Source organism: Haplochromis burtoni, unplaced genomic scaffold (assembly GCF_018398535.1).
Source record: "Haplochromis burtoni strain Fernald_Lab_line unplaced genomic scaffold, NCSU_Asbu1 Contig_4, whole genome shotgun sequence".
Classification (NCBI taxonomy): domain Eukaryota; kingdom Metazoa; phylum Chordata; class Actinopteri; order Cichliformes; family Cichlidae; genus Haplochromis; species Haplochromis burtoni.
In genome coordinates, this window is record NW_024582365.1 from 4,738,144 (window position 1) to 4,763,536 (window position 25,393).

Sequence of the window (25,393 nt, forward strand, 5' to 3'; positions counted from 1 at the left end):
CTATCTATCTATCTATCTATCTATCTATCTATCTATCTATCTATCTATCTATCTATCTATCTATCTATCTATCTATCTATCTATCTATCTATCTATCGTTACAGTATTAAACTATTCTTTCATGCAGATGTTCATAAATGGTAGTGTCGTTCATCAGAGCACAAATGAGATCAGGACTATTATTTCCAAAGTGCCCATGCTGATCTGACATCAGTTTTAGCTTCAGATCATGTTGAAAATGGAAGAAAAACAAGGACATATTTAGTGATCCTAGATCAGCGTACTTTCTCTGAGGTGTTTGATGAGAGCAGCTCCAGATTAGATTAGAGGCCTTACCCTGATGAAGGTAATCCATCATCTTGTAAGCAGGAAAGAAATTATGACAATTTAGTTCCAGCAAGTCTGTCAGAAGCTCTTAGCTTTTAGTTTCTAGCGTTGCGTAACTACAAACAGAATAAAGAAGTACAAATGAAGGCTGGTGGCTCGACATGTTTTATAAAACTTGGGGGATTTTGATTTGTGACCATGACAGAGATTGAAAATACATCATACGCTGAAAGTACCTCTTTTCTCTTTCCTGCTTTTTGTTTCTCTGTTTCACCTTTTGCCTTACCACTGCAGGCAAAACAAAATGCGTGCCGCTTCCATTTCATCTGCTAAACTTGGAGATAAAACACGTATAAAACTGGATGTTTTTTGAATGTTTCACCACTTTATTCCAGTTTGTGAGACGACAACGTCTTTGAACTTGATTTCCCCCCCAACGGTGCAAGTGCTGTGTAGCCCATGAAGTAAGCCTTCTTACTGGGCACTGAGGGAACGAGCTGATCAGCCTCTCAACACAAATCTTTTGTTTTTGTTATTCATGTCATATTTCTGTCAGGTGTGGCAGCTCATCAAGCTGAAATAATGAGGCCACATTCCATGATTAGTGACAGACTCTTTAGATATTTATGTGACAGTAAACTGTTTCCTTTGTCAGACAGTTGGTTCTTGTCATTATTTCACCAAAGATCCTATTTTCTTTTTTTAATTATTATTATTCTTATTATTTGTGTTGCTCACAAGCAGTGGCATTTCTCACCACAGCACTCCTTTTGCAGGAATACAATACCCCCTCTCCCCCGTCTCCCATAAATAATTAAATAAATAAATAAATGTATACTGTCGGTTGAAGTCATAAATCCAGAAACCACTTTATAAGTGGGCGTATTAATTTAATTGAGGCAGAATCTGTTTTGTGACATGAAAGATTAATGTGGGTGGAGAGTTTTAGCAGCTTAGGAGTTTAAATGTTTATGCATTTTTTGGTTTTATAATTCCTAATACCCATTAAGTGACATTAAATAATGTAATTTGAATAGCAATTTAAGTATTCCAGGATGACGTTTTACTTTTCTCCCGCGGCACAGTCGTAGCATAAGGTGTTTACTGCTTGAAAAACAATACCTGTATATCTCTGACACAGCACCATTGTTACGCTTCACACTGTTCTCAATTAGACTGAAAGTATGATACTGATAAAGGTGATCAGTGAGTGTCTCAAACATATCACAAATGGTGTGGTAAGAAAAGCCAAGCCACATATTTATTCAAGTGAATCCAAAAAAAGTGCAGGTTTTGGATGAACTCTTTGTATGCTGCCTGCACAGACAACAGCTTGACAGTTGGTTTCAAAGAACATCTCAGCACCTGAAGGGAGGTGTGCAAGGAAGGGGAGAATCACAAAAGTGGTTCAGTCATGCACATCACACTGTTCTTGTTTTTATTAATTCCCACTGTACATCTCTGCAGCACTTAAAACAGACTTTAGCTAGCACCCTCTAACTCGCATCAAAGTCAGCACTTGTTTATTGTGTCAGCTTTAGTAATAGACATTTGCCCAAACAACTGACAGTAACATTCCTTATGCAAAATAGGCAAGAGTGAATTTCCATTGTTCTCGCTGTAGGGTGGTACTGGTTTCGCATCAATTTACAGGGGAAAGAAAGGAGATTATGAAATTTCAAATCTGAAAACGGTAAATGATATAGAAGAAAACCTTTTGTGTCCACACAGATGTTTGTTTGGATAGATTTTCTCTAGTTTTAATAATTTGCTTTGCTGTTTTACAACACTTTGCACCCAGGAATTTTCTTTATAGGTGACAACTCCGGTTTCAATAATAGCTGATTTGAAGCTGATCCCTTCATATTGGCGCACATGACACATTAAAACTTAATTAACTCTCCGTCCGCCATAATGAGGAGTGTGATGTGTGAGTTGAGTGCCAATAAGGCGCAGTGGGGAGAGCTCGGGGAAAAAAAAAAAAAATCACACTAATTTAAATAATTGACATTATACATGCTGTGTTGAATAAATAATTAAATAAATAAATAACACCTCTGGATCATAGCTTGGGTTTCTCATTAGAAGGCAAACTGTGCAACTCCGTGCTCAGGAATGAAAGTCAAGTGAAGCAATTGCAATAATTACAGCAGCAAGAAAAGTCTGTGCCTGTTGGGAAGGGTATAGGGGCTTCATGGAAGGCAATGAGGAGGGAGGCGCCGGCTGTCTACAGGTGCCTCTGATTAAGGGTAATCTGGCTAGCCCTCCCCTTTTTTATCTCTGCAACAAGCCCTGCTGCTTCTGGGTGCCTTGAGCTCCGTAGCTGCCTGGCGTAATGAGCTCCAAAGCCACACAGTAGATGCCCTGCAGGACAGTCCCTACAGAGCTATAATGAGCACTCCAGTGTACCAATTCGTGCTCCCCACCAAGGGGCCCTAGAAGCCAGCCTTCATTCAGACATGGGTGGGCATGGCTTGTTCACCAAACCTTCAATAGCCACCTTTCACTTCAACTCCCTTTCCAAGGTAATGGCATCCCATCTGGACTTAGTGTGATGCCGTTGCGTGTGTGGTATGAGGAATGGCAACATCGAGATCGGAGTGTAAGTCAGAGGCGGCGATAGAGATTGAGCTGCTGCAAAAATAGAGAGGAGGCAGGACATCAGAATAGAGTGCCAGGTAAAGAGTGAGGACAGCTGAAGTAGCTGGGGATAGAAAAAAAAAAAAGGTAAATGAAGGTAGAGGGATAGAGAGTACTATAACTGACAGATAGAGTGAGCATAAGAGAAGGAGCGGAAGGTGAATTGTAAAATGAGGGAGCTGCCCAGTTAGATGGGAGACAGAGGGGTGGAGAGAAAGAGAGAGGAGTATCCTGGTATAATGAGGTCTATGGAGGAGGGTGGGTAAAGAGAGGAGGGGGTGTCAGAGTCCAAGGTGAGATAGTGGAAGAGCAGGAGAGTGAGAGAGAGTGAAAGAGAAAGAGAGGCTCTTTTGCCAAACAGCGGTCCCTCTGTTGGTGCTGGGGTGTATCTGTGTGTTTAAGAAACTGCACTGCTGTGCTTTTGCTCTCTTAAACAACCAGGAGGTGGGTGAGAGGATCGACGGGCCTGACCACAGAGCAGGGCTTTGAAGCTGCCTCACGCTGCGAGAAACTGTATTGGATTTAGAGAGACTGCCTTTCAAAATGAAAAAGCGGAGAATGAAAGACAAAAGAAATGGAAAACTAAAATAGAGAAAATATTACAAGAGAATAAAAAGAAATATGCATTATGCATGAAGTATTCCTCATACATGCACTTTCTGCAGTTATCACTAAAAGATTAGCATAACAATTAACATTTTATAATGGCCTACATGCCAGTAGCAAGATGGGGATGAAGAACATGATGTGGGATTATTCGCCATCATTATGTGGCCATAAACAATTTTCAGGGCTAGGAAAGATTCTGTTTATTTTTCAAATTAGTTGTCTTTTGCATCAAAGCCTTGTATTTTCCTGCATTTTGCATTTGTGGATGTGCTTCTCTGCGTGAACGCCTGCGCGCGTGTGTGTGTTCTAAGATGTTTGTGAAGTCCACAAGTAAAAAGGGCCTCATCATCTTTCATCTGTGCTGCATTTATTCTACAGTAGCAGTGCAGCAGCTGTTGCAGCTATATTTTTTTCTCCTTTTTTCCCCCTCCACACGTATTTTGTATTGCGTATAAAATCTTGTGCATCTTCAAATAGCACGTTGTCAGATCACCAGTTGTACCTACTGGCAACTGAAAAGAATACGTTATCATTGTCTGAAGAAATACGCTTGGGAGGAGAGTAAGTGTACAGCATTGTATACAGATACACAATAGACACCGTCAAATGAGTAACTTTTTTATACTACAACAGCTACATCTGTATCAGAAAGGATTAGCATGGCGGGAAGGATTGGACAGTGTGTCTTATTTTAATTGCTGTGTATTTTAAATAAATTCCCAATGCTTTTCTTCTTGAATAGAACCTCTGTGGGGACAGAAACTGTCTTTTCTGAATACGGTTCCATATGGGAATAAGGATTACATTATTATTATTATCTTGTGAGGGATTAAGGATTTGTCTCATTTTGTCCCAGTGAGTAGTGTTGCCCTGCAAAATACAACTAAATCACAACACAGTGTAACAAAATACATATACTTCGTTTTATTTTTTTAAAAACAGCATCTCATGCATGGAAAACCAGTAACATTTTTCTAAAAAAGATACTGAAATTAAAAACGACATTCGGGCTCAGTTTTCAATCCATCATAGAGGACAGATCAGTGAAATTTCCTGTTATCTAAATGCGCAGCTTGACATTTTATTTTTGCTGTCATTATATTCTGTGTTACATCAATGTCATCCTATTGTTGGGAACACGTGATAAAGAGCAATGCCAAGCAGTAGACGTGTCTATATGAGAACTATGCAACACGTTTTAGCTAAAGAATGGAAGGAGTGTTCGCTTTCTACTGCACATCTAAAATGTACACAAATTGGTATCATTACTTGTTTCACATGGGTCACTTGGCACCAGTGCAGTATTAACCGAGAGGACACCAGAACAAAGCGCCGCCCACAGCCACAATTGACCTTTGGGGTTCTGATCTCTTAATGTGTTTCTCTGTGTTGGTGCTGATAAAGCTTTTCTTTTCCTCTGTCCAAATCTATAAAGGTTTTTTTTTCAAAGATGCTGGCAATGCGAAGTGGGAGACACAAATACCCTCTCCATTCCACGGTCATAATCTCTGCCTCTGCCATCGATAGCTCTAATAGGTGTTTAGAAGGCCTTGTATGTGTCTCCATTTGATAGCCTGCTAATGGTTCGACATGTCATTCAGAGAAAATGTTCTGTGTTGAGTGGGCGGGATGGAAGCAAGATCAGAATTCACCACAGGAGGCCTTGGCTGAACAACTGAAACATGTAATCAAAAGCCCCCCAAATAAACCCCAACCCCAAAATCTTGTAAAACAGAGTATTTTCACTAAATTAATCTATATTCCCACCTGAAAGAGATGAAAAGATGTGCATTCATGCTCAAAACACCCAAGTTATTTTGTTATGGCTATCTGGTAATTGACAGGGCAGCCTCTTTTAAGAAAGTCCCTTTTAAATTATTGAATCTGCCAAACAATTCACTGCTACATTTAATCACTGTAATTATGAACTCACCACCCCAGCATAATACTGTGTTTTTGTGTATTTGACAAGCCATGTGTGATTGTGTGGTGATTCAAAAAAGTTTAAAGCCAGTTCTCAAATGTACACTTTGTACCATGTTAGATCTAAAAAGAGAGACGTTGGTGTCGGCGATGTGATTAGCTTCAGTCCCAGTTGGGCTGCAGAGAATGGAATACATTAGTTGACTAGTAGATATGTGAATTATATAATATTAGATTGATGTGTCCAATTGGATTTAAATGACAGTTATATTGTGTCTAAATCATATTTAAAACTGAGTGTCATATTGGATTCACAAGAGCAGACAGTCTCCCATTGGAGTACCTGCCAAAAAATAGATGAATCTATGAGTTAATTCTTAATCATTGCGAAAATGGATTTTAAAGATATCTGAAGTCTCGTCGTGCAATTTTTAACATTTTTCATTTCTTCGGTTGTTCATTAATTAAGAATTGTTATATATTTTTGTCCTATAATAGTCACATTACATTTTACAGCAAGAATTAGTTCGGCGGAGCACAGTAAACAATATATATAAATATAAACTGTAAAAACAATATGACTTTTTGACATTCAACACCACCATGGATTAATTATATCCTCTTTCCCAGAAAGAAATCCATTCATAATACTTTCTGACTTAACTCTGCCTTTTACACCAGGCTTCAGCAGCCTGCTGCTGCTACTTGGCCACAGAAGTTCTCCACTGGGGTTTAACGCAACCAATGAGATTATTTATGCTTGCATAGCAGCTCTGTCTCTGAAAAAACATGTTTGTATTGCTAAAACCCCAATCTGCCTACATGTCCTGGTTCATGTGTGGCCGTGACTCCCCAGACTGAAGGTTTGGTCGAGGTCTCTCTTTCTGCTAGTAGTGTGGAACACATGCCTGGCACGACCAGTGCCATGGGGGGAATGGCACACAGCTGGTTTGATTGGACTCTGGCCTTAATCGCCCATGTCTCTGCCATCAGCGCTCAAGGAGCAGTAACACACATGTTAACTGTGCTCATACAAGGGAAACTGATTGGAGCCTTCTAGATTTATTCCTAATCAAATACTGAATTGTGCCCAGACAGATAAAATGCTGGTGTCGCTTTCCAAGTCTGGTATCAGTGTCTAACAAGAAAGTTTGGGCTAGGTGTTCAACGAGCTACTTTGCAGTCTCAATTTTTCAGCAAATGAAGGGGGCTGTTGTCAGAGAGCTGATTGTAGGGTGCAAAATACTGGGTGACAATCTGCGTGTCAAGATAAATACATCTGCTCCTGAGGAAATGCCATTAGCCATGCATATTTTAATCCTAAATAACTGTTATAAAAGGTTGCAAAACAAAAACACAAGGATCTAAAAGGTCAGTATTGAGCAGCTTAAACAAGAGTAGACTGCTCATCTAAACGAGAGCATCTCACCTGTAACTGATGAGAAGTGCAAGTTGGAGACTTTGTTTTTAATTCTCGTTCCTCGGATGTACTGTTATGCATCACATTTATCATTCTGACCTCTTTTGTCAAACAGCAGTCAAATCAGAATGCTTTTTTTAATAACACATGCACTGAATAATATAACTTGCTAAGATGTTAAATATTGTCATTTATCAAAAAAGCCATTGCCTGACCATAAGAAGAAGTCAATAACAATGTGTAGCTAATGTAATTTTGAATACACTTAATGCTCTGCTTAGCCGACTAGAGAGGGGACTGCAGTAATAAATCGGTTGACTGTTACTGATAAGCTTAACAGCAAAGCAGCATCCAAGCATTTGAATGAGGGCATTAATGGTTGTTTAAAACAGGAATAATGAAGTGACAACAGCAGTGTTGTGTTGCCTCTTGCTCTTGAGAGGAACGTCTGCCAGTGGAGGAAAATGGTGACTTGCTTACTTCTAAAGGACATCAGCAGAGAAGTAGTACTTCCAGTCATCAGAACTTGGCGAATACTTTAATTGCAAATGACAAAAACAAACAAACAAACAAACAGAAAAAACAAAACAACGTGGCCTCATTTCAGCATTTCATTTCATTTCATTTGTGTCAACAGCTTCTTGTGCATGCGCACAAACTTAAAAGCGTACGCACAGGGAGACCACTCTTAATCTTTTTGACGCACACATGTGGATGCTCATGCACGTTTGCTTGCGAAATACACATAGAAGCTCATATGCAGTGCACAAACACAAAGCAAATGTCCTCACAAAGTAGATGAGCTCCATTCTGTGTCGAATCGAAAGCATCTGCAAAGCCAGTTGCTCTCGGCCGTGGAGGCGTGCATCAGCCGGCAGAGGCGCCTGCTTGGTGTCCCAGGGTGGCTCGCGTAACACTTGGCCTGCTCCCTAGCCACTGCCGGGATCAGAAAGGCCCACTGCTATCATCCGGGCGCTGGCAGCAGTGAGGCTAGGCTTAGAATGACAAATTGGTTTGAGGGAGTGAGTGAGGGAGAGAGCAAGCCAAGAAATATACTTTGAAGAGAGAAATGCATTCCGGGTTTCGACAAGCATGCCATATTATATGGTCAAGTGTACAAGTCTGACTCCTGCCACGCGGATTGATCGAGATCCCAAAGACACTTAAATGAGGCGAGGGTCTTTCATCGTGACAATGCCAAAGAATTTATCTTAGAAAGTCACCCAAAATATGACTGGATTAGAGAGCTTTTCAGCATGCGGTCTCTCGTCTCGTGGCCTCAATTTTCATTGAACTGCCCTTTTATTTTTAGCAACAATAGTTTAGTAGTATTTGCTTATGTTTCACAGTGTTGGAAATGTTGAAATTTCTAAATGCACATTACAATATTTCCAACTTTATCCAAAGAAACCCGAATTATTGTGTAAATCAGTATGTTTACATACAGAAATGCATTTCAGATAATTGTAGAAATAATCTGAAAAAAATATATGTTGTGTAATACATGCTAATGTAATTTTCTCTGATGGATTATTGATTCAGAATGTATTACTTGCTTCATATTTCAACAAACTCATCATTGCCACCATCATCAGTGATTACAGCCAGTGAATGATGCTCTGTGTTTATGGTTTGGGAGAGTTATTCTTTTCAAATGAAACACGCAGGGAAAAATGGTGGTTAGTGAAATGTTATCTTTATTTTGGACTGAAGTAGAGCATGAACTGATATTTAATATTGCATATATAATACATGGCATATATAGCATATCACTATTACAAGTATCAGCTTAAACATTTGTGGGTCTGTTTTCTGTATGATGGTCCTGAAAACAAAATCTCCTAATGCAAAGTCAGAGCAATAAAAACAATACTAAGCTTCTTCAGCATATTTTAGATTATCGGAAACCCACATTCGGTGAAATCCGACTGTTGTTAATCCACAACAAAACTGCATTTGTAAAAAAAAAAAAAAAAAAAACTGTTCAAAATTATAGGGGCAAGAAAATTCCAAAATAAATGGGGAACGGTGCAACTATTGACACTGGCAAGCTGTTTAATGTTGGAGGTGCACAGCATTCTGCTCAGCTCGAGGAGGAGACTGCGTACGAACGCTTTGCATATTCAAACAGGAAGTACTTTATTTATCGCGTGCAATCAAATCTACAATTGACTGTATAAGGGATAATCTAATTAAACATTACCACAATTATCGGTCTTGGCCAATTGGATAACTGACTTATTAACTAGTGTTGTGTTCTGCTGTTTTAAGCAATAGTTGTTTTAAACAAGCAGCTTTGTAGGTTGTAATTACATTTTCTGCAGGCTTGTTGGCACCTTGGTCAAAGGCAACCTCCTGTGTGGACTCCCTCATGTAAATAAGAGCCCCTTTCCTTGCCAAAGCAATCATGACATTGCACTGGTGTAATGCTAGGCCTGCAAATAAGCCATGTCAGAAGCATACGCACAAGACACCGGATGTAGCCCTCTTGAATTCCCTCTCTCAGCAAACTGCAGAGATGCACCATTTGGCATCTCTGGAATTTGGTTTGAGGTTGCAGAGTATTTTACTTTTGTTGTCAAATTGCTTTGCAAATGAGGCCCACTCTGGCACGATTTCAAAGAGCTTGTGCTATATGTGCAGCTTCCTTCAGGCACTAGTTTCTGAACCTTCATCATTCTCTATGCATATGCACAGTACTGCGCTAAGCTCACATGGAAGGCTAGATAAACATGCCAGGCTGGGAGGAAGATGGAAGGCAGTATGCTTATGTCTTGTCAGCCTGTCTGTATGTTGATTTTGTGTTGTTCAGCTTGACTGGCATGGTCTATCTAATAACATGGCAGGTAGACAGTACGAAAGCCTCGTAGGTTTCTACCCATTAAAATGATATTCAATCATTTTTGATGCGCTTTTTTTTGCCCCAAACCACGCCTTATAATGATTCAAGGTTCGAGCGCCATTCACATTGAAATGTTGTGTTGCTTGAAGCCACATCAAAATAATTGTTTTGATATGTTCCGTTTTTGACTTGGCAATGACATTAATAGGAGGTGATTGTACAATGAGGATAAAAAGCATTTTTTGAGGTATGTTGACTAAATTGCAGCCATGAATCCCCTGGCTCACAATTATACGTTTTTAGTCTGGGCATCATGGAACAGCCATTGCTTTGAGATACAAGTGTTGCACATATTGCGTGTCCTTTTGATTGCATGTCCAAGTCAGCCACTAAATAATAATGCAGGGATTGAAACACTGCAAAATAGCCCAAGGCTCAGAAATTGCTAATGAACATCACCAGGGTGCAGCTGGGGTTGCACTGTGTGATAAAGGCATTGAAACCTTACTTCATGTTTCAAAGGCAAATAATCTGTGGTCGATTTCTTTATACTCCAAACATCTGTGTCACTGCCTTAAAAGTGGCGGGAGACAATAAATGTGCACTAAGGAAAACCACAGATGACTCGCTAAAACGAGATATATATTCCAACGTGTCATAGTTTCAAGTGTTAACTTCAGCACTGGACATCTTTATGGCATATGTGTCTGTGGACTGATAAGCAGTGGAAGCATGATCTCTGTCATCACAATATTACAAATATGTGTTTTATACTTGTTACATTTTCTCCTTTCACTGCCTGTCTAGAACTATTCTCACTTTGCAGAGAACTGGCAAGCAACGGGAAATCCGTGGAGAGGCAAAGAGACAGAAGGAAAGAAAAAGAGAATATATTTGGTGGTATGTGCTGCAGATCAAAAACATGGCAGTCACATGATCAAAGGCATTTGATAATCCTTGAACTACAATGCTCCTTTAATCCTAGCGAGAGAACTATATTTTATTGGGGTAGGAGGGCTGAAACAATGTTGGGGTGACAAACAGAGCTGAAGAAGCAGTAACTAGCTGGTAGAAATACAGTTTACTAAATGTGGCACAGTACTTTTGTGGGAGCTGGGGAAGAAAATAGTATAAAGCCTCCTTGTGTGGGGAGAAAATGGAGGCTGAGTTGATGGGACTAGAAACACAAATGTGCCACAAGTCAGTGTCCACTCAGCACTGAATAGTGCTCTTGTTTTTTTTCACTATACTTGTTGGGGAAGTTGGCTCGGTGAATGTGACTAGACTGCCTTATACTACATCTGGCACACAGAAACAGAGTGCAAGCTACACAGGGTTTGGGCTACGACTTCTCCCAGTCAAGTTGAGTTTCTGGCTAGTTCATTTTCCTGAAGATTCTTTTATACATATGTTTAAAAAATTGGATGGTTTACAAAAAATATGCTATATAATCAAATGGCAGAACAACAACATACCAAATTGTATTTATTATTTATTTATTTTAATTCATTGTGAATTTACATATGATATATTACACTTTTAAAAAAACCTATGCAATTCTTGAACTGCAATATTTCATGTTGGGTGTAAAAGCAGCACCATCCCTATAGAGCCTGAAGGTTTTCACAACTTGCAAAAAACACTTGTCCACAAAACATTGTAAAGAAATTTGAGATTTTGTTCAGGACTTAAAGTAAAGGCGTCCAAAGAATTAGACAACTCTGTGCACAAAGGATCAGGCAAAAAACACATATTGAATAGATGTGATCGGTGAGTTATCAGGCACAACTGCTTTAAAACAGATGTTGCTCTGTAGTGAAAATCATTGCACAGGCTCAGACACATTTCTGAAAATCATTGTCATTAAACACAGTTCATCCACTAGATGAAAGTTAAAGCCAAGAACATTATAAGAGAGTCTATTGTAACACTATCATGAAAGAATCTGGGACTATTTCTAATCTATATATTATACAGCAGCAAAGCTGAGAGTAGAAAAGCTTTTTTAAAACCTGAAGTGACATCCACACAGAGAGCGATTCACTCATCCATATCACTTTGAAGTTAATGTAGGTGCAGACTCTGGTTGCCTAGGTAACCCTCTAATGCATTTACTACCAGGTCATATGTCAATCAACAGTATCCTGCACTCTTAGCTGTAGTTGCTTCAGTTGCTCACCTCAAATCTGAGAAACGTTGACTTGTTGAGGTGTATATGGCTGCTGAGTGGAGTTTTTTTATACCTTACAATGCAAAATAAATTAAAAAAAAAACATATATATTTTTTAAAAACTTACCCATTTTCTCAGAAAGTTGTATATCAAAACTTTTTTTTTTTTTTTTGCAAGAGCATGATCCCGGAGCCGAAGAGAAGACGTAACATTTTTATCACCTCACACCTGAAAAGTTTTACTGAAGCTTTACTTGTGTTCAGTGATGCACATCTTCTCTTAAATATTTTTTCTAATATCACACAAGATTAATAGAGACAGAAAACATATAAATGACAAATAGTTATTTATGAAGTTTTTTATGACAAAAGATTTCAGATTTTTATTATTATATCTTAACAGGCACATAAAAGCCCATTTTTAACATTCACCTTTTTCAGTTCTGTAGTTTTTTTTAAAAAAAAAAAAGACAAAGTAAAAATCAAGAAAACTTTCATCTGAAACTCTTCAAAGTATGCTTGTTCTGAAGAAATTTAAGATTCCATGTGGGAAACTTTCAACAGAGAAGCAGACAACTCACAGGTCCTCAGCTGGCCCTGTCATTACTATAACCTTAGACCAAGATTGTGTTGGACTGTGAAAGGAGTAGCACACAATGTACATTTTTTGGCAGATTCCCACATGGAATATCTTTAAAAGAAATACTCCAGTGACTTTCAGAAGGCAGTCAGTCTCATTTTTCAAGAACCATAGAACAACTCTCTGTCCCATGCAGCTTTTTACGCACATGTTGGTAAAGTGAAATTTAAAAAAAAGAGCATATATTTATGGCAAAAACAAAAAAAAACTTTTAAATAACAAGTTTAAATATTTTGCATGTTTTTGTTTTCATTTGTCTTTTATGCAGACTTTTAGCGGGAAAACTGTGCGACATTTATTAAAGTACACAATTAAGACTTACACAGTTTGTGAGCTGCTGAGTGAGGCTCCTAATTTATATGATGAGAGTAAAGACAGCGAGATAGAAATAGAGCTCATTCTTAGATTTTATCAAAACATTTCCAAGAAGTCAGAAAGATAAAATTGTCTTATATTTTCTTCAGAAACTGTAATATATATATGTGTAGCATGCGCTCTCTCTGGGCCTCATCCTATTACAATGACCAGCCCATGCATGGTGAGAAGACCAAAAACATCAATATGTGGCGTAATCCAAATCCCTCTGTTGCAAGCATTGTCAATAGTCTTCATTATCAGATGCAAAATGTCCCAGGCAAAGGTGAGTTGAAAAATGACAGTCGTTTTTGCTTCCATATGTTTTCCCTTATCACCTCTCTACTCTATTGTCTCTCCTGTAACTGTGCGGAGATGAGCTATGAGCTGTTTGTCAGAAAAGCTGTACAGTTCCCACGCTGATGAAACACTAATGATTATTATATAGATTCAACGAGTGAGTTAAACTAGGAATTTATTAGAAATGGCATGAGTGAAAAGTGGTGGTTAGCTTTATTGTTTTTTTTACTTTTTTGCATTTGATAATGTCTCTTCTTTAACAGTATTTGTACTTCCAAATTAAAGTAGTTGTTAATTTGGATCACATATTGTTTTGTACAAATTCAACAAAACAAAACAAATAAACAACTAAATGCTTTTGCATAAACATCACATTGTGTGTTCAATAGTTTTAGCATATTTGGCATTGGTGATAAAGGGAATATATTTCTGAATGCTTTGTGTGAAGTTTTTGCAAGTCATGCCTTGATTAACCGCCAGTATTGATGGAGTGCCGAGTTATCTGTACATTGCAAACACTGTGGTTCACATTATAATTGATTGGACTCTCTTTTTTTCGTTTTTGTCACTCTCCTCCTAACTCTACAATATCCTGTAGAATCTAATATTCACAATTTTGGAGGCAGTGTTCAGAATCAAGGTCATTCATTTTCCCCCACTGGGAACATGCAGAAGGAAACTCCATTTCCTGCTCCTACCCACAAAGAAAATAATTCATGTTTATTTGTCACATCAATTAAGATATCATGGTTATATTGCCTACTCAATCTGTAGGGAAAATTTTGTCTACTAATTCCATCGTCCCAGCAAGGCCCATTTATTCATTTATATTTCATGACCTGGTGTTTACGCTACAGTGAATGCCTGGCTGATTTTTTTTTCTCCCCTCTCTTAGTTGCCTTGTCCAGAGAGGTGTTCTCCTTCTACGTTGCGATGAAATATAGATGTTAAGAGTCTGGAGAGTCCAGTGTCTCATCTGTCCTAGAGAAACCATAAGGCAGCCATTAATAGTGTCACAGAGCATCAGACGTACCACAGGCACATAATTGGAAATGAGGACATAACTGAAAGCACCTGCTTGAAAATCAACAGGGCCTTCCCATGAGGCAAGCCCTCGGTAGATTCCAAAAGAAGTTTTCCGAGCCCCTCTGCTTCCCTGCTGGTTCTGTTTCACCCATTGCTCTTTTTTTTTTTCATTTCTAACTGAGGTCAGCTCAAGATGGCTTATTGTTTTTTCTTTTTTTTTTATGATGGCATTGTGAGTATGCAAATACTTTGGATCTTTGCATAATCACAAGCAGCAGGACCATCTGTTGTTGGCTTGTTGACTTACCTTGTGTCTGCTTTTAATGGTGTTTTCTTGTATCTGAGTGATGTATTGGTGTATTAACAATGTGATAATCATTTAACCTCAAAAAATGCAGTCGGGCGTGTACGAAAAATCCAAACATATGTTCAGCGAAATCTTCTGACAAAGAAGGATTTATAATCTTTGAGCAGGGATAGAAATAAGGGAACACAAAAACAAATAACAAAAAAAAAATCACTCCGCTCACGTTATGTCAGATAAGACGACGCTGTCAAGATAGAGATTTAAAATGTGACGCTTGACAAATGTTGTGATCTTGGCTTAGTGGGTAGTAAAGAGTGGGAGTTAACCCCCACTTAAAAACACAGCAAAAATACTAATAGCAAGGAATAGTAAATAAGATGAAACTTTATGCAAGGATATGCCTCCAATGAAACATGTCCCTGATAATGTTTTTTTTTCTACTAGAACCAGAGCCAGACACCAGAGAAGTCTTTTAACTCACCGCCTCCCATTTGTCCTCATAAGGTAAGCTCCAGTTTGCTTTCAGGCAAGGAATAAACAGCATTATATGAAATAATTACAGATATTTTAAGAATGCGATGTTCTTATTAAGCTGTGATTCTGTGTCTATTTGCAATTTTGCATTTGTAAATTAGCTGCATAATATGTCAAGACCCTTTTCATCTTCTCACATATCTGATGTTCCATTCACCATATCATTGCAAGACTCTTTGCCAAATGGTGTGCAAAATGAATTTGTTTATCATGGGTTCTTAAAGAAACTATTTTCATTTCCAAGACAACAGTTTCATCTGTTTGCTGTTCTTCCTCTGTGCGTTCTGCTAATCGTTCGAGATTTATTTAACATGAAGCGAGAAGGGCAAATTTATTCAATGCTAATTAGTCTTGTACATGCACAGTCAAAGTCATCACTTCACTGTGATGGTCTCAACTCGTCAGCACACACTGACTGAAGTCACTGTCCCCTTCAACCTCTACTCCTGATGCGTGACTCTTGCAAATGTGATAATGTGCCATGCAGTGAAATTCGCGCAATTTCAGTTCACTTAGCACCAAACGTGTCAAAAATGCCTGTGTCCTTTTCTGGATGAATGGGCGTTATGGCTGAGAGTGGCTTATTGCAAGAGTGGACCTTGGTAAAAGGAGCCCAATAGATGGAAGCTGTCTGACAGGCTGTCATCAACTGTTCAAAGCCTAACACCGCTCTACATCCCTAATGCACAGCTAGCTGTCTGAAATGACTTTGGTGGCATTAAAATATGCAGACAGTGGTCGGACAGTAAATAATAACAAAATATGATACCCGTTTCTCTGCTCTGTCACTGGAAAAAGTAAATTATCTGCATATCTATCATTGCAGAATAAGAACGCACATCCATGTAAGGCCTGAACTTTTCAAATTTGGGTTGCTTTTGGTGAGAAATTACAGCGTGCCGTAGCTTTAATGGGGTGTTACAGATGTTTTAATGTAAGAAGACATCACTTTCCATTGCTCCACATACTATGTCTACGTCTTGTTTCCTCTGGACCCCATACTTCTCTCTCTTTCACTCTTTCCATTTTTACCCAGCTGATCAGGGCTGATGTAATGGGGGAACACTGTGGGTTTGCGGATAGTGTTATTCACGTTTTAGCTGTTAGCAGCTGAACATAATCTCCCTCTAGTCAGCTCACATTAGTCTCCATGATCCACACCAGCCCAATATGTGCAGCGAATGCATTGGGCCAGCTGGGGTAATTTAGTATGTCAGTCAGTTCAGGAGGCTGGTAAAATGAGTAAATGGCTGGATATGATTTATATGTAAAGAATATTCTGATTATAATGGCTCTCAGAATAGAATATCCACTGGCTTTTTAAACTTCTCTTCATCTGCATTGTGTGCATCCCCCAGATAGATAGCGAAATGAACAGAGGGCTTTTAAACTGACTACTCTGTGATTATATTAAGAATGTGAGAGTGAGAGAGCGAGGAGAGGGAGGAGATCGGGTGCCCGAGCACTAAGTATATATAATTGCTTCTTGACACATTGGCCAAATTCTGCAGTGCCAGGATCTGAGCGAAGATGATTAACGGCTGTCCAAGTGGGTGGGCACTGCAGGTCGTTCAGGGCCTTTGGTTTCCATAGTGATTCTAGTCTAAAGGCCATATATTGCATAGTGAATATCCCAGAGGTCCACACATTGTTAAACTACAATTATAACTCACATCAAGAGCATTGTCTGTCCACCGCAAACTCTCTTATTCACCCACCAAGTGTCTTGCTGCGTTTTCCCTCTGCTCATCATTTATTTTCTCTTCTTATTTTCTTAAATTGTCTCCCCTAGCTGGCGAGAAGATAAAGAGTAAAAATTTTGCATTATGTGAATAATTGATGTGTGGGCTCACCTCAGAGCATCATCACACTACGGCAGTCGGGGTAAGAGGTGAGGGTAAGATCATATTTCTGACATGAGGCTTCAGGCTATAGAAAATTGTTTCACAAGGGTTTTCACAAGGTTTTCCTGTGAATCGACAGCGTGAATAACAACTCCTCATTATAGCACAACAGGGTAGTAATAAAATGTGAATAGGGATGCACATGCTTGGTTCTGTACATAAAGTCATGTGCGTCTGACAAGCTATAACATACAAGTAGTTCATTATAATACGGTTCTTGGTATCCGAGGTGGCTGTGTATAATAATGTGTGTGTAAGCATGCCAAAGTATGTGTATGTCTTTGTGAACACCACAATTTAAATAGGTGACAGATGGAGAGGACAAGGGATGGGGGTGGGGATCAAGCACCTCTGACAATATGGGGCCTGCACTGCACCTTGTTCTTGCCAACTCTGAAATAGCTACGGTAAACTAAAGCCGTGTGACTCCGGGATGCCATTTCACAGTTTTGTTTTCCTCGCGTTTCACAGTTTTTATTTCCACAAAAGACAAACACTCTTGTGAAATGTCACCTAACAATGTAAAAGTTGAGTGATGAGCATGCTAGAGAAACACCTTGCTTCTTGAAGGGTTAGACTTTATTCTGTGAAGTTTGACAAAGACATGAATGTAAATGCGCTGAGTGTTACAGATAAAATTCTTAAGACATACAGTGTGCAGGAGCTTTTTAAAGCCAAGGAAAGGCCACCGAATAAACACATTTCAATGGTGATTCACTCTGTATAATAAAAGGAAATCCCTCAGGCATCCAAACAAAAGGCCTGTCATGCAGCAATTAAGCTTTGTTATTTGCGTCAAGCAGACTATGGATAAGTAATGTATCTTCCTAAAGATGTACGTCCACATCCTCGCACATGCAAGTGCACGGGCAAACACAGTCAGTCACTCAACCCCAATTCATTTGAGGTAAATGTAATCTCAGAAGACAAGCAGCAACAACCCACGGCTCCATCAAGGTGCCTGGGGTTGCATTGGTGGCCATCGTCAAATAAATAATGCTTTGTGACTGAAAAAAAGACAATCCAAAAGGTCATCTGTGACCTCTGGGACCAGTGCTGTGCAGCATCTGTCACTAGCAAGCACCGCATGTCTGTGTCAAATGGCAAAAGGTATGTGGTGCAGCCAGCCTGCCATGTAATGAAGGGAGTAGGCCTCTATATACATAACATCACAGTCACAATTGTATTAAGAGGGCTCCACAGTATCCTGGCTCATCTGCAGGACATCTTCTACGCACCATAGTATCAATGACAGAATGGAAAATTATCTACAATATTATTAAAAAAATACACTTTTCAAGATCATACCTGGCATATCAAGAAAGAAATTCATGTTCTTTGGAAATCTAACTGAAAAAAAAAAAGGATAAAAAAGTATTTGACATCCCCTTAATCCATTTAATCGGTAATGAGGTTTAGGTAACTTTCAGGATGTTAAGTGAACAATGGCTATCCTCTCTGATGATATTTCACTTGTCACATAATTTCCGTAACAGCAGTTAATGGTATCAAATATTCAGGGTAAAATGATGAAGAAATATATAATCGATGCTTTCCTTTCAGCCAACTTACAATTCTCATATATCTGCATCAGACCACACCTCCGTGTGGAACAAATCAATAATATTCCATTTCTAACCAAATTCTTCTTTTTGTATGGTGAAATCCGATCTTTATGGACACAGTAACAAATTGGATATCCCCACAGTCACATTGGAAAAAGAAACACAAGCACAGAGACAACATGGGTTGCTCTGTAAAATATGTACCATGCATATTGTTTGACACAAATTTCATTCTGAATTCTCTCAAAGTGCAAATGAGGCTCACTTCTGTTAGTATATTTCCCAGATCCCCTGCACTGTACTCTCTCACATGCTGGCTGTCCTTTCCTCTCACTCGCCACGTATCTCCCTCCCCACATCCAGCTAAACCAATCAGGGATTTGAGGGCCTCGCCTCCAATCAATTACGACCCAAATCAGTGCAGAGGCCTTTGATATAGAATCATTTGTCAAATCAGTGCAGATGGCTGAGGGCAGGTACCCTTGTGCTATAGGCCATATCCATGTGGAAATCTCTGCTCAGGGTGGGCTCTCCTGATGCTCCCCAACCTATTAATGGGAAGTCATTTTGTGCGCCAGGACTGCAGTCCAGCTGCCTGGTCTCCTAGATTGCTAGTGTTTAAGCATCTTAGTCAAACAGAGGATAATAGCAAATGATTTGAACTTTGTAGGCAAACGGAATATGAATCTCATGGATCCTACTTGAAGTTTTCAAATGGACTGTACAACGACTACAAGAGTACCCAAGGTGTATTTTAAAACTCTAAATTATCACATGCAACCTGCTGTGACAAAATACTTTAGTACATGAGCTAATCCACTGCAAATGGTGCCCCAGAAATACCAAATAGAAATTCAGATTTTCATCATGCGAGTGCTGTTTACTTGTGCATGTTCACTTTTGAACAGTTGAAGAGAAAACTTCTGAATACAACTAAAACTGAAATACAGCTAAACCTAAGACTTAAATACACTAATTCAGATTGTGATAATAGTAACTTAAGGTCAAGAGTTCCTGTTCACAACCAAATTTTAACCAAGCAATAGTAATATATAATAGTGAATAATCAGACAATGCTTATCAAGAGAAAAAAAGATAACCTAAATATCTTTAGAGGACATTGTGAGTGTGCTTGTCTCACCAGTGCTGTTTGATATGTCCTCCTTAGGAAAAGGCATAATTAAAAACATTATAAATACAATATTTTCAGTGTATTTAAGTTCATTTAAGTGTGATTGGACTACTTTAATAAGCTTGCCAAAACTCACCTCCTAAAAAAGTCTTCAACCTTTAGCCTTTGTTTCTTTATACTCTTATATAAAGGGACCTTGGGTTTCAGCAAATTCAGCAATAATACATATAACTAAATAATTATTATCTTTTATTGTTTTTGTTTTGAAAACCCAATATATTTTTAGAGCCTCTATAAAGCTCCCTATAACTTCTTATAGTGATTTATCATAGCCTTCAGAGTTTCAAACCAAGTTGCTTCTTCTTAGAGTATCTCATGTAGACTCTTGTCTCAAGCGATGACATAGTGAGCTCCTTTAAATACCTAGGAGTTTTCATTTTTACGATCTAGCACATTTCTAATAAGATATTGGCAGACGTTAAACACGGCATCACAGGAAGCTATGATGGATGGTCATTGCAAGATTGGATCAGAACTGCCATCTAAACCAATCCTCCAACCTACCACCACCTACTCTTTGTGTCTAATCTAACACTGAGCATGATAGATGGTTCTGGAAGCCCTTTTACAATGTGTAAAAAACAATATACATGTAAGTATATCTACACATTTTTACTTATATCATGTTACAGAATGAAATTCTGTTCTATTGTAATAAATAAAAACTCAAAAGAATAAAGATAAGATAATACAACCCTAGTCTGGTCATTGTCATCATCATCATCAGTGACATTTTATTCTCTTATATTTTGTGTTCCCACCCGTTTTTTTTCTTTTTTCCTAGGCATGATTAAAAACTCTCTAAAATGCACAGAAATGTTTTTTAAGGTCTTGAGGTTTTGAGCTATTTTACAAGCAGTAGTTTTCTTGGAAACCAGTTGCAGAGTTTGCGTCATGCACTATTCTTTGCACTGTGAACATCAGTGAAACAACGGTTTCCAAGGATTCCTTGTGCCAAGCCAGGAGCACTCATCTGTTTTTTAAGGCACTTTAAATACTAGATTTTATTTGGCATCATTATTTAAGGATACTTGTAGCTCTTTCTATACTTTCTAATAACTGCTGCAGATGTGTTTGAGGTTTTAAGTCCCTAATATGCAGGACTATGTAGCAACAGTCAAAAATGCGAAGCTCCAGCTGTATTTGCGGTCACGTCTTTTCCTTGGTAACCGTGTCTTTACAGTTAATCTTGAATTGGAAATTATATGTCCAATCATTTGTATGGCAGTAGGAATAACGTGATCTCACCCAATTGTAAATTTGCTGTGTAGTCTCTGCTTTTAATTATACACTTTCACTTAAAAACAGTGCAAACACTGTAAGATTATGCAATAACATATATTTTTTTAAATAACTGGGCAATTTCACAGGGTGTAGTTTTTTTGTTTATTGTAACAGCAATACTGAAACAAGACATTGTCACAAATTGTCATTAGGCAAAAGCTGTGTTGTTAGGCTTTCGTGTTTAATGACTTAAAAACAGCATTATAGGCTTCATTAGTTAGCACGTCGGTGCAAGCTAGATTATCTAGGAATAGATTTGAAAAGTTAAAGCAAACATAACTTGTGTCCTTAGGTTATCTGACTTGTCAGAAAAGGCATTAAATAATAAATGATTAAAAGAACATAAATAAATGTAAAAAAAATATCCTCAAAATCCAGCATGTTTAATTTATAGCTGAACATTAATCACAAAATGCTCAGCATTCAGCATTCACGGGTGAGGTTTAAGTTATATAAAAAAGCTTCTTTTAATGATTTTATTCATGAGAAAAGTATTATTCAATGCCTTCATGTTTCAGCGATGTATCCTTGCTAAGATGTATCCTCCCTAAGATTATAAATCAGTGCAGTGCAGTGGGATGTCATGGATGCCAGCCCTCAGTTCTCTGTGCAAGAATAAGATGAGTTCCCTCTAGTATTTGATGCACATTGAATATGTCTTCAGATCAACACAGCACAACTGTTTCCCTGGCAGACAGAACAAAGATCACAGAAATCTGAAATGCAAAGTAAACGTTAAAAAAAAGAAGCACAAAAGCAAAACAGCCTTACCCTAAAAGTGAGAGTTTTGAGCACTGTGAACACATTTTAACCCAAAACTGCTCCTGCAGCAATCAGCATAATCATCAGCCTGCTGCATTCTCAGATAAGATAGTGGGTGCATTATCTGTCCTCCAGTTTCACAATTTTACTCATCATACAAGCAACACTTTCACTGTAGGTGGCAATCAAGCTGCATTCTTAATTGATGTTAATATGTCGCATGTTTTTGGGATGTCCACACTTATTTATTTTATGAAGTAATTATATTACTTGGAATTTACACACTACTAGTAAACACACACACAAAATGTTCAATTAACAAGTGTTTTGTCAAAAATATCCCATCATACTGTGGGAGATGTATTCCTCTGTCTCTTTGGCTTTTGTTTTAATACACTCTAGTTTGTGCACCATGGCCAACCGTGTGCACCACTTTGTTTCCACAAAGTGAAAGCCAGCTTTTGTTTTCTCTACAATTGTAAAGGAGATATATGCGTGTGTATTTATATTATGACACTGATTTCATGATCTCTGAAATGCTTGATATTACTTAAGACAGAAGAGAATAAAAACCAACAAATGAAAGAGGAAACCGCAGTTAGGAAATGATTACAAGCATGTAAGCTCTCTAGGCAAGAACAAGCTGCATTGCTCGGGATATTTTTCTCACCCTCTGCCTTTGCATATTTCACACTGGCATATCTTTCGAGATGTAAGTCATACTGAGAGATTTGACTCTGCATGCTAAAAAGGCATAAATACAGGGGAAAAAACATAACCAGCAGATGACCTTATTACACTCAGTATGTAACATGCAGTAGCAATATTGCCTTTATTTGTCATTATTACCACCCGCAATTACTGTGAGTAGGAGGAATATTAAATTGACAAAGAGGGCCTCTGACTAAATGTTAAGGAGCCCTCCTGTCATGTGAGACACATTCCTACTGTTCTGAGTGGGCTGGTATGGCTGTGTTTTACTACTTATGGATATTCAATGGAAGAGCACAGAGCGGGTCTTGCTGTAATAAGGCATTTACCAATGCAGAGTAGCACTGTGCGCTGTGAGAACATATGTTAATGCACTTGGCTGTGGCCAGAGAAACAGCGAGAGGTTTGGAAAAAAAACACATGGGACTGGCCTCCTGGAGCACACATAGCCTTCTACAAAGATATTAATATGAGTCAGTGGTGGAAGAGGAGGAAAAATTACCCTGGCAGTGAGGAGACGTTTGTTTTCATGATGGTGATGGACCCCAATTGAGTAAAGCAGGCTGGAGAAGAGAGGATACTCTGTATTGGATGGCTTTTGAATTGCATCAGTGGCACACCTCTAACTGGCTCCTTTGCCAGAGAAGCTGACAACAATGTATTTGGGGAATATATGCATGAAGGAAATGGGAATATGTTTATGAAAATAGCCTCTAATTTATCGAGACTGTTCTGCTAAGATTTTTGCCTGTTTTCAAGAAGAGATCTTGTAGGCTGTAAGTAGAAGTAGGATTCAAACCTAATTCAAATTTTGTCATTTGAGTGTAATTTGGCCATCCTTTATCACAAACCATGTCAAGCTGCCATGTTAATTTGTCCTAATACAACGCGTGGCAGTACACATGCATCATTTGTGTTGAAGTTCTTTTGGCTTGTTTTTTTTATCTAACTTTGAACAACATGTAAAAACATAATGATAAGAAAAAAGGAATTAATACAGTTCACAATAACTGCTGTGAAATAACTGGCGTCTCTCCTTTTCCTGCAACCTACTGGTTTAAGCAGTTTACAATGTTTTATTTTTTTCTTTACTAAATCCTATGCAAATTTCCGCTCACAGAGTTTGCATTTTACTTGTCAAGATTTTCTAAAAGTTTCAAATGTTGGTGTATTTCTACTCCAGCCTGGCTCGTTAGCTGCTAACCTTTACTGTTCGGGCCAGCTCTACGGTGATGAGGGGGAGGCAAAAAGACACCATCATAACGTTGCATGATTTGTTTCCTTTTTCACAGGGCAGTGCACATGGCACAAACATTTAGATAACTGCTACACCAAAAACTTAGCCACATACAACCATTGTTTGACTCTTTGTGCACTGTGTCCTAGTTACATGCTCACATCCTACCACACTGGACCTATCTCTGGTTATTCACATGGCTACTTCCCTTAAAGGAAAATATTTTCCAGTACAAAAGTTTCCGTTTAACCCAGACTTTCTGATCAGTTAACCTAAAGCACAGCACTTGTCACCTTCAAATGAGTTTCTAAGGTGCTAACAGTAAGTTGTGAACTTTATATAGAAAGCACCATGGAGACATGGTCTGACGCTGCTTTTAATTTAGCCTCTAATGTATTGCGTTATTTTTGTGCCACTATTCTGAGCGCACGTAAAAGAAAATTGAGCGCACGTAAAAAAAAATTGCAGGTGCAAGTGTTGCATTTTGAGGAGAAATTTATTTTGAGCGAAGAAAAGCTGAATTTGAGTGAACAAAATTCATTGCTGCGTGCAAAAATGTATTTCAGTGTTTGCTATTATCCACACACACACAATAGCAGCCCCTGTCGCTCATTTTTTGCATTTGCGCTCACTCGCAATGTGTTGCTTGCGCTCTCAACATTTCTGCCCGTGCGCGCTCAACTCTTTCTGTACACCGTTATATTTGTGCCACAAAACCAGCCAATCACAGATTTGGATGCAAAAAAAATCTGATCGGCTGTTCTGGTCTCCATGTATGTATGTATGTATGTATGTATGTATATATGTATATATATATACATATATACACACATACATATACATATATACACACATACATACATACACATATATATACACAATACACACACAACACACGAAAAAAGGGAGGAAAAAACAACAAGTCATTTACATAAGCACAATATATTTTTTATTTTATTTTTATCACTTTTATACAATTAATCAAGCCTGTCATTAACATTGGGCCATAAGTTTTCATCAACATCACAGTGGATGTCTTCGTTGTTCAGGCACCGTGGGAAAAATCTCCTGGCATGACGAATCCAGGCTTGACATTGCTCAGCAGTTATATCACCACAAGCTTCACACATGGCTTGAAGAAGGGAGACATGCTCATGGGGATGGCGATCATACACCTTCCACCTCCATGTAGAGAAGAATTTCTCAATTGGGTTGAGGAAAGGGGAATATGGTGGAAGTGGTATGGATGTGTGAAACCATTCCTGAACCAGCTGTGCATGGTGGAAGCTGACATTGTCCCACACAACAACATAGACGATGTCTTCTCCCTGACAGGCCTGCTCCAGTTCATTTAAAAAAAACTATCAGGTGTTCAGTGTTGTATGACCCTAGAACTGGTCTACAGCCACAACCACACCATCTTCAGATATAGCTGCACCCATTGAGATGTTTCCCCCACGTTTTCCAGGGACTGGGATGGTAGCCCTTTGTCCAATAAGGTTACGTCCTCATCAACAAAAATATACTTGTGATGATTCACAGCAGCGTCCAGCTCCATCACCCTCTAAAATGATAATTTAGTTAGTTTTTTTTACAACTAATAGTTGTCAGTACTGTTTCAGTAATTGCATGCCAGTTTAGTGTTG

General features: G+C 38.6%; 1 protein-coding gene across 1 annotated transcript in view; it reads left to right on the plus strand.

Annotated features, from left to right (window-relative positions):
* pcdh11 (protocadherin 11) overlaps nucleotides 1-25,393 on the plus strand; it is a 134,187-nt gene that overhangs the window by 40,084 nt on the left and 68,710 nt on the right. Inside the window, exon 4 of the mRNA XM_005913395.3 lies at nucleotides 15,003-15,062. Within this exon, the coding sequence (XP_005913457.1) occupies nucleotides 15,003-15,062 (60 nt within the window). The remainder of the gene's footprint in view (nucleotides 1-15,002; nucleotides 15,063-25,393) is intronic.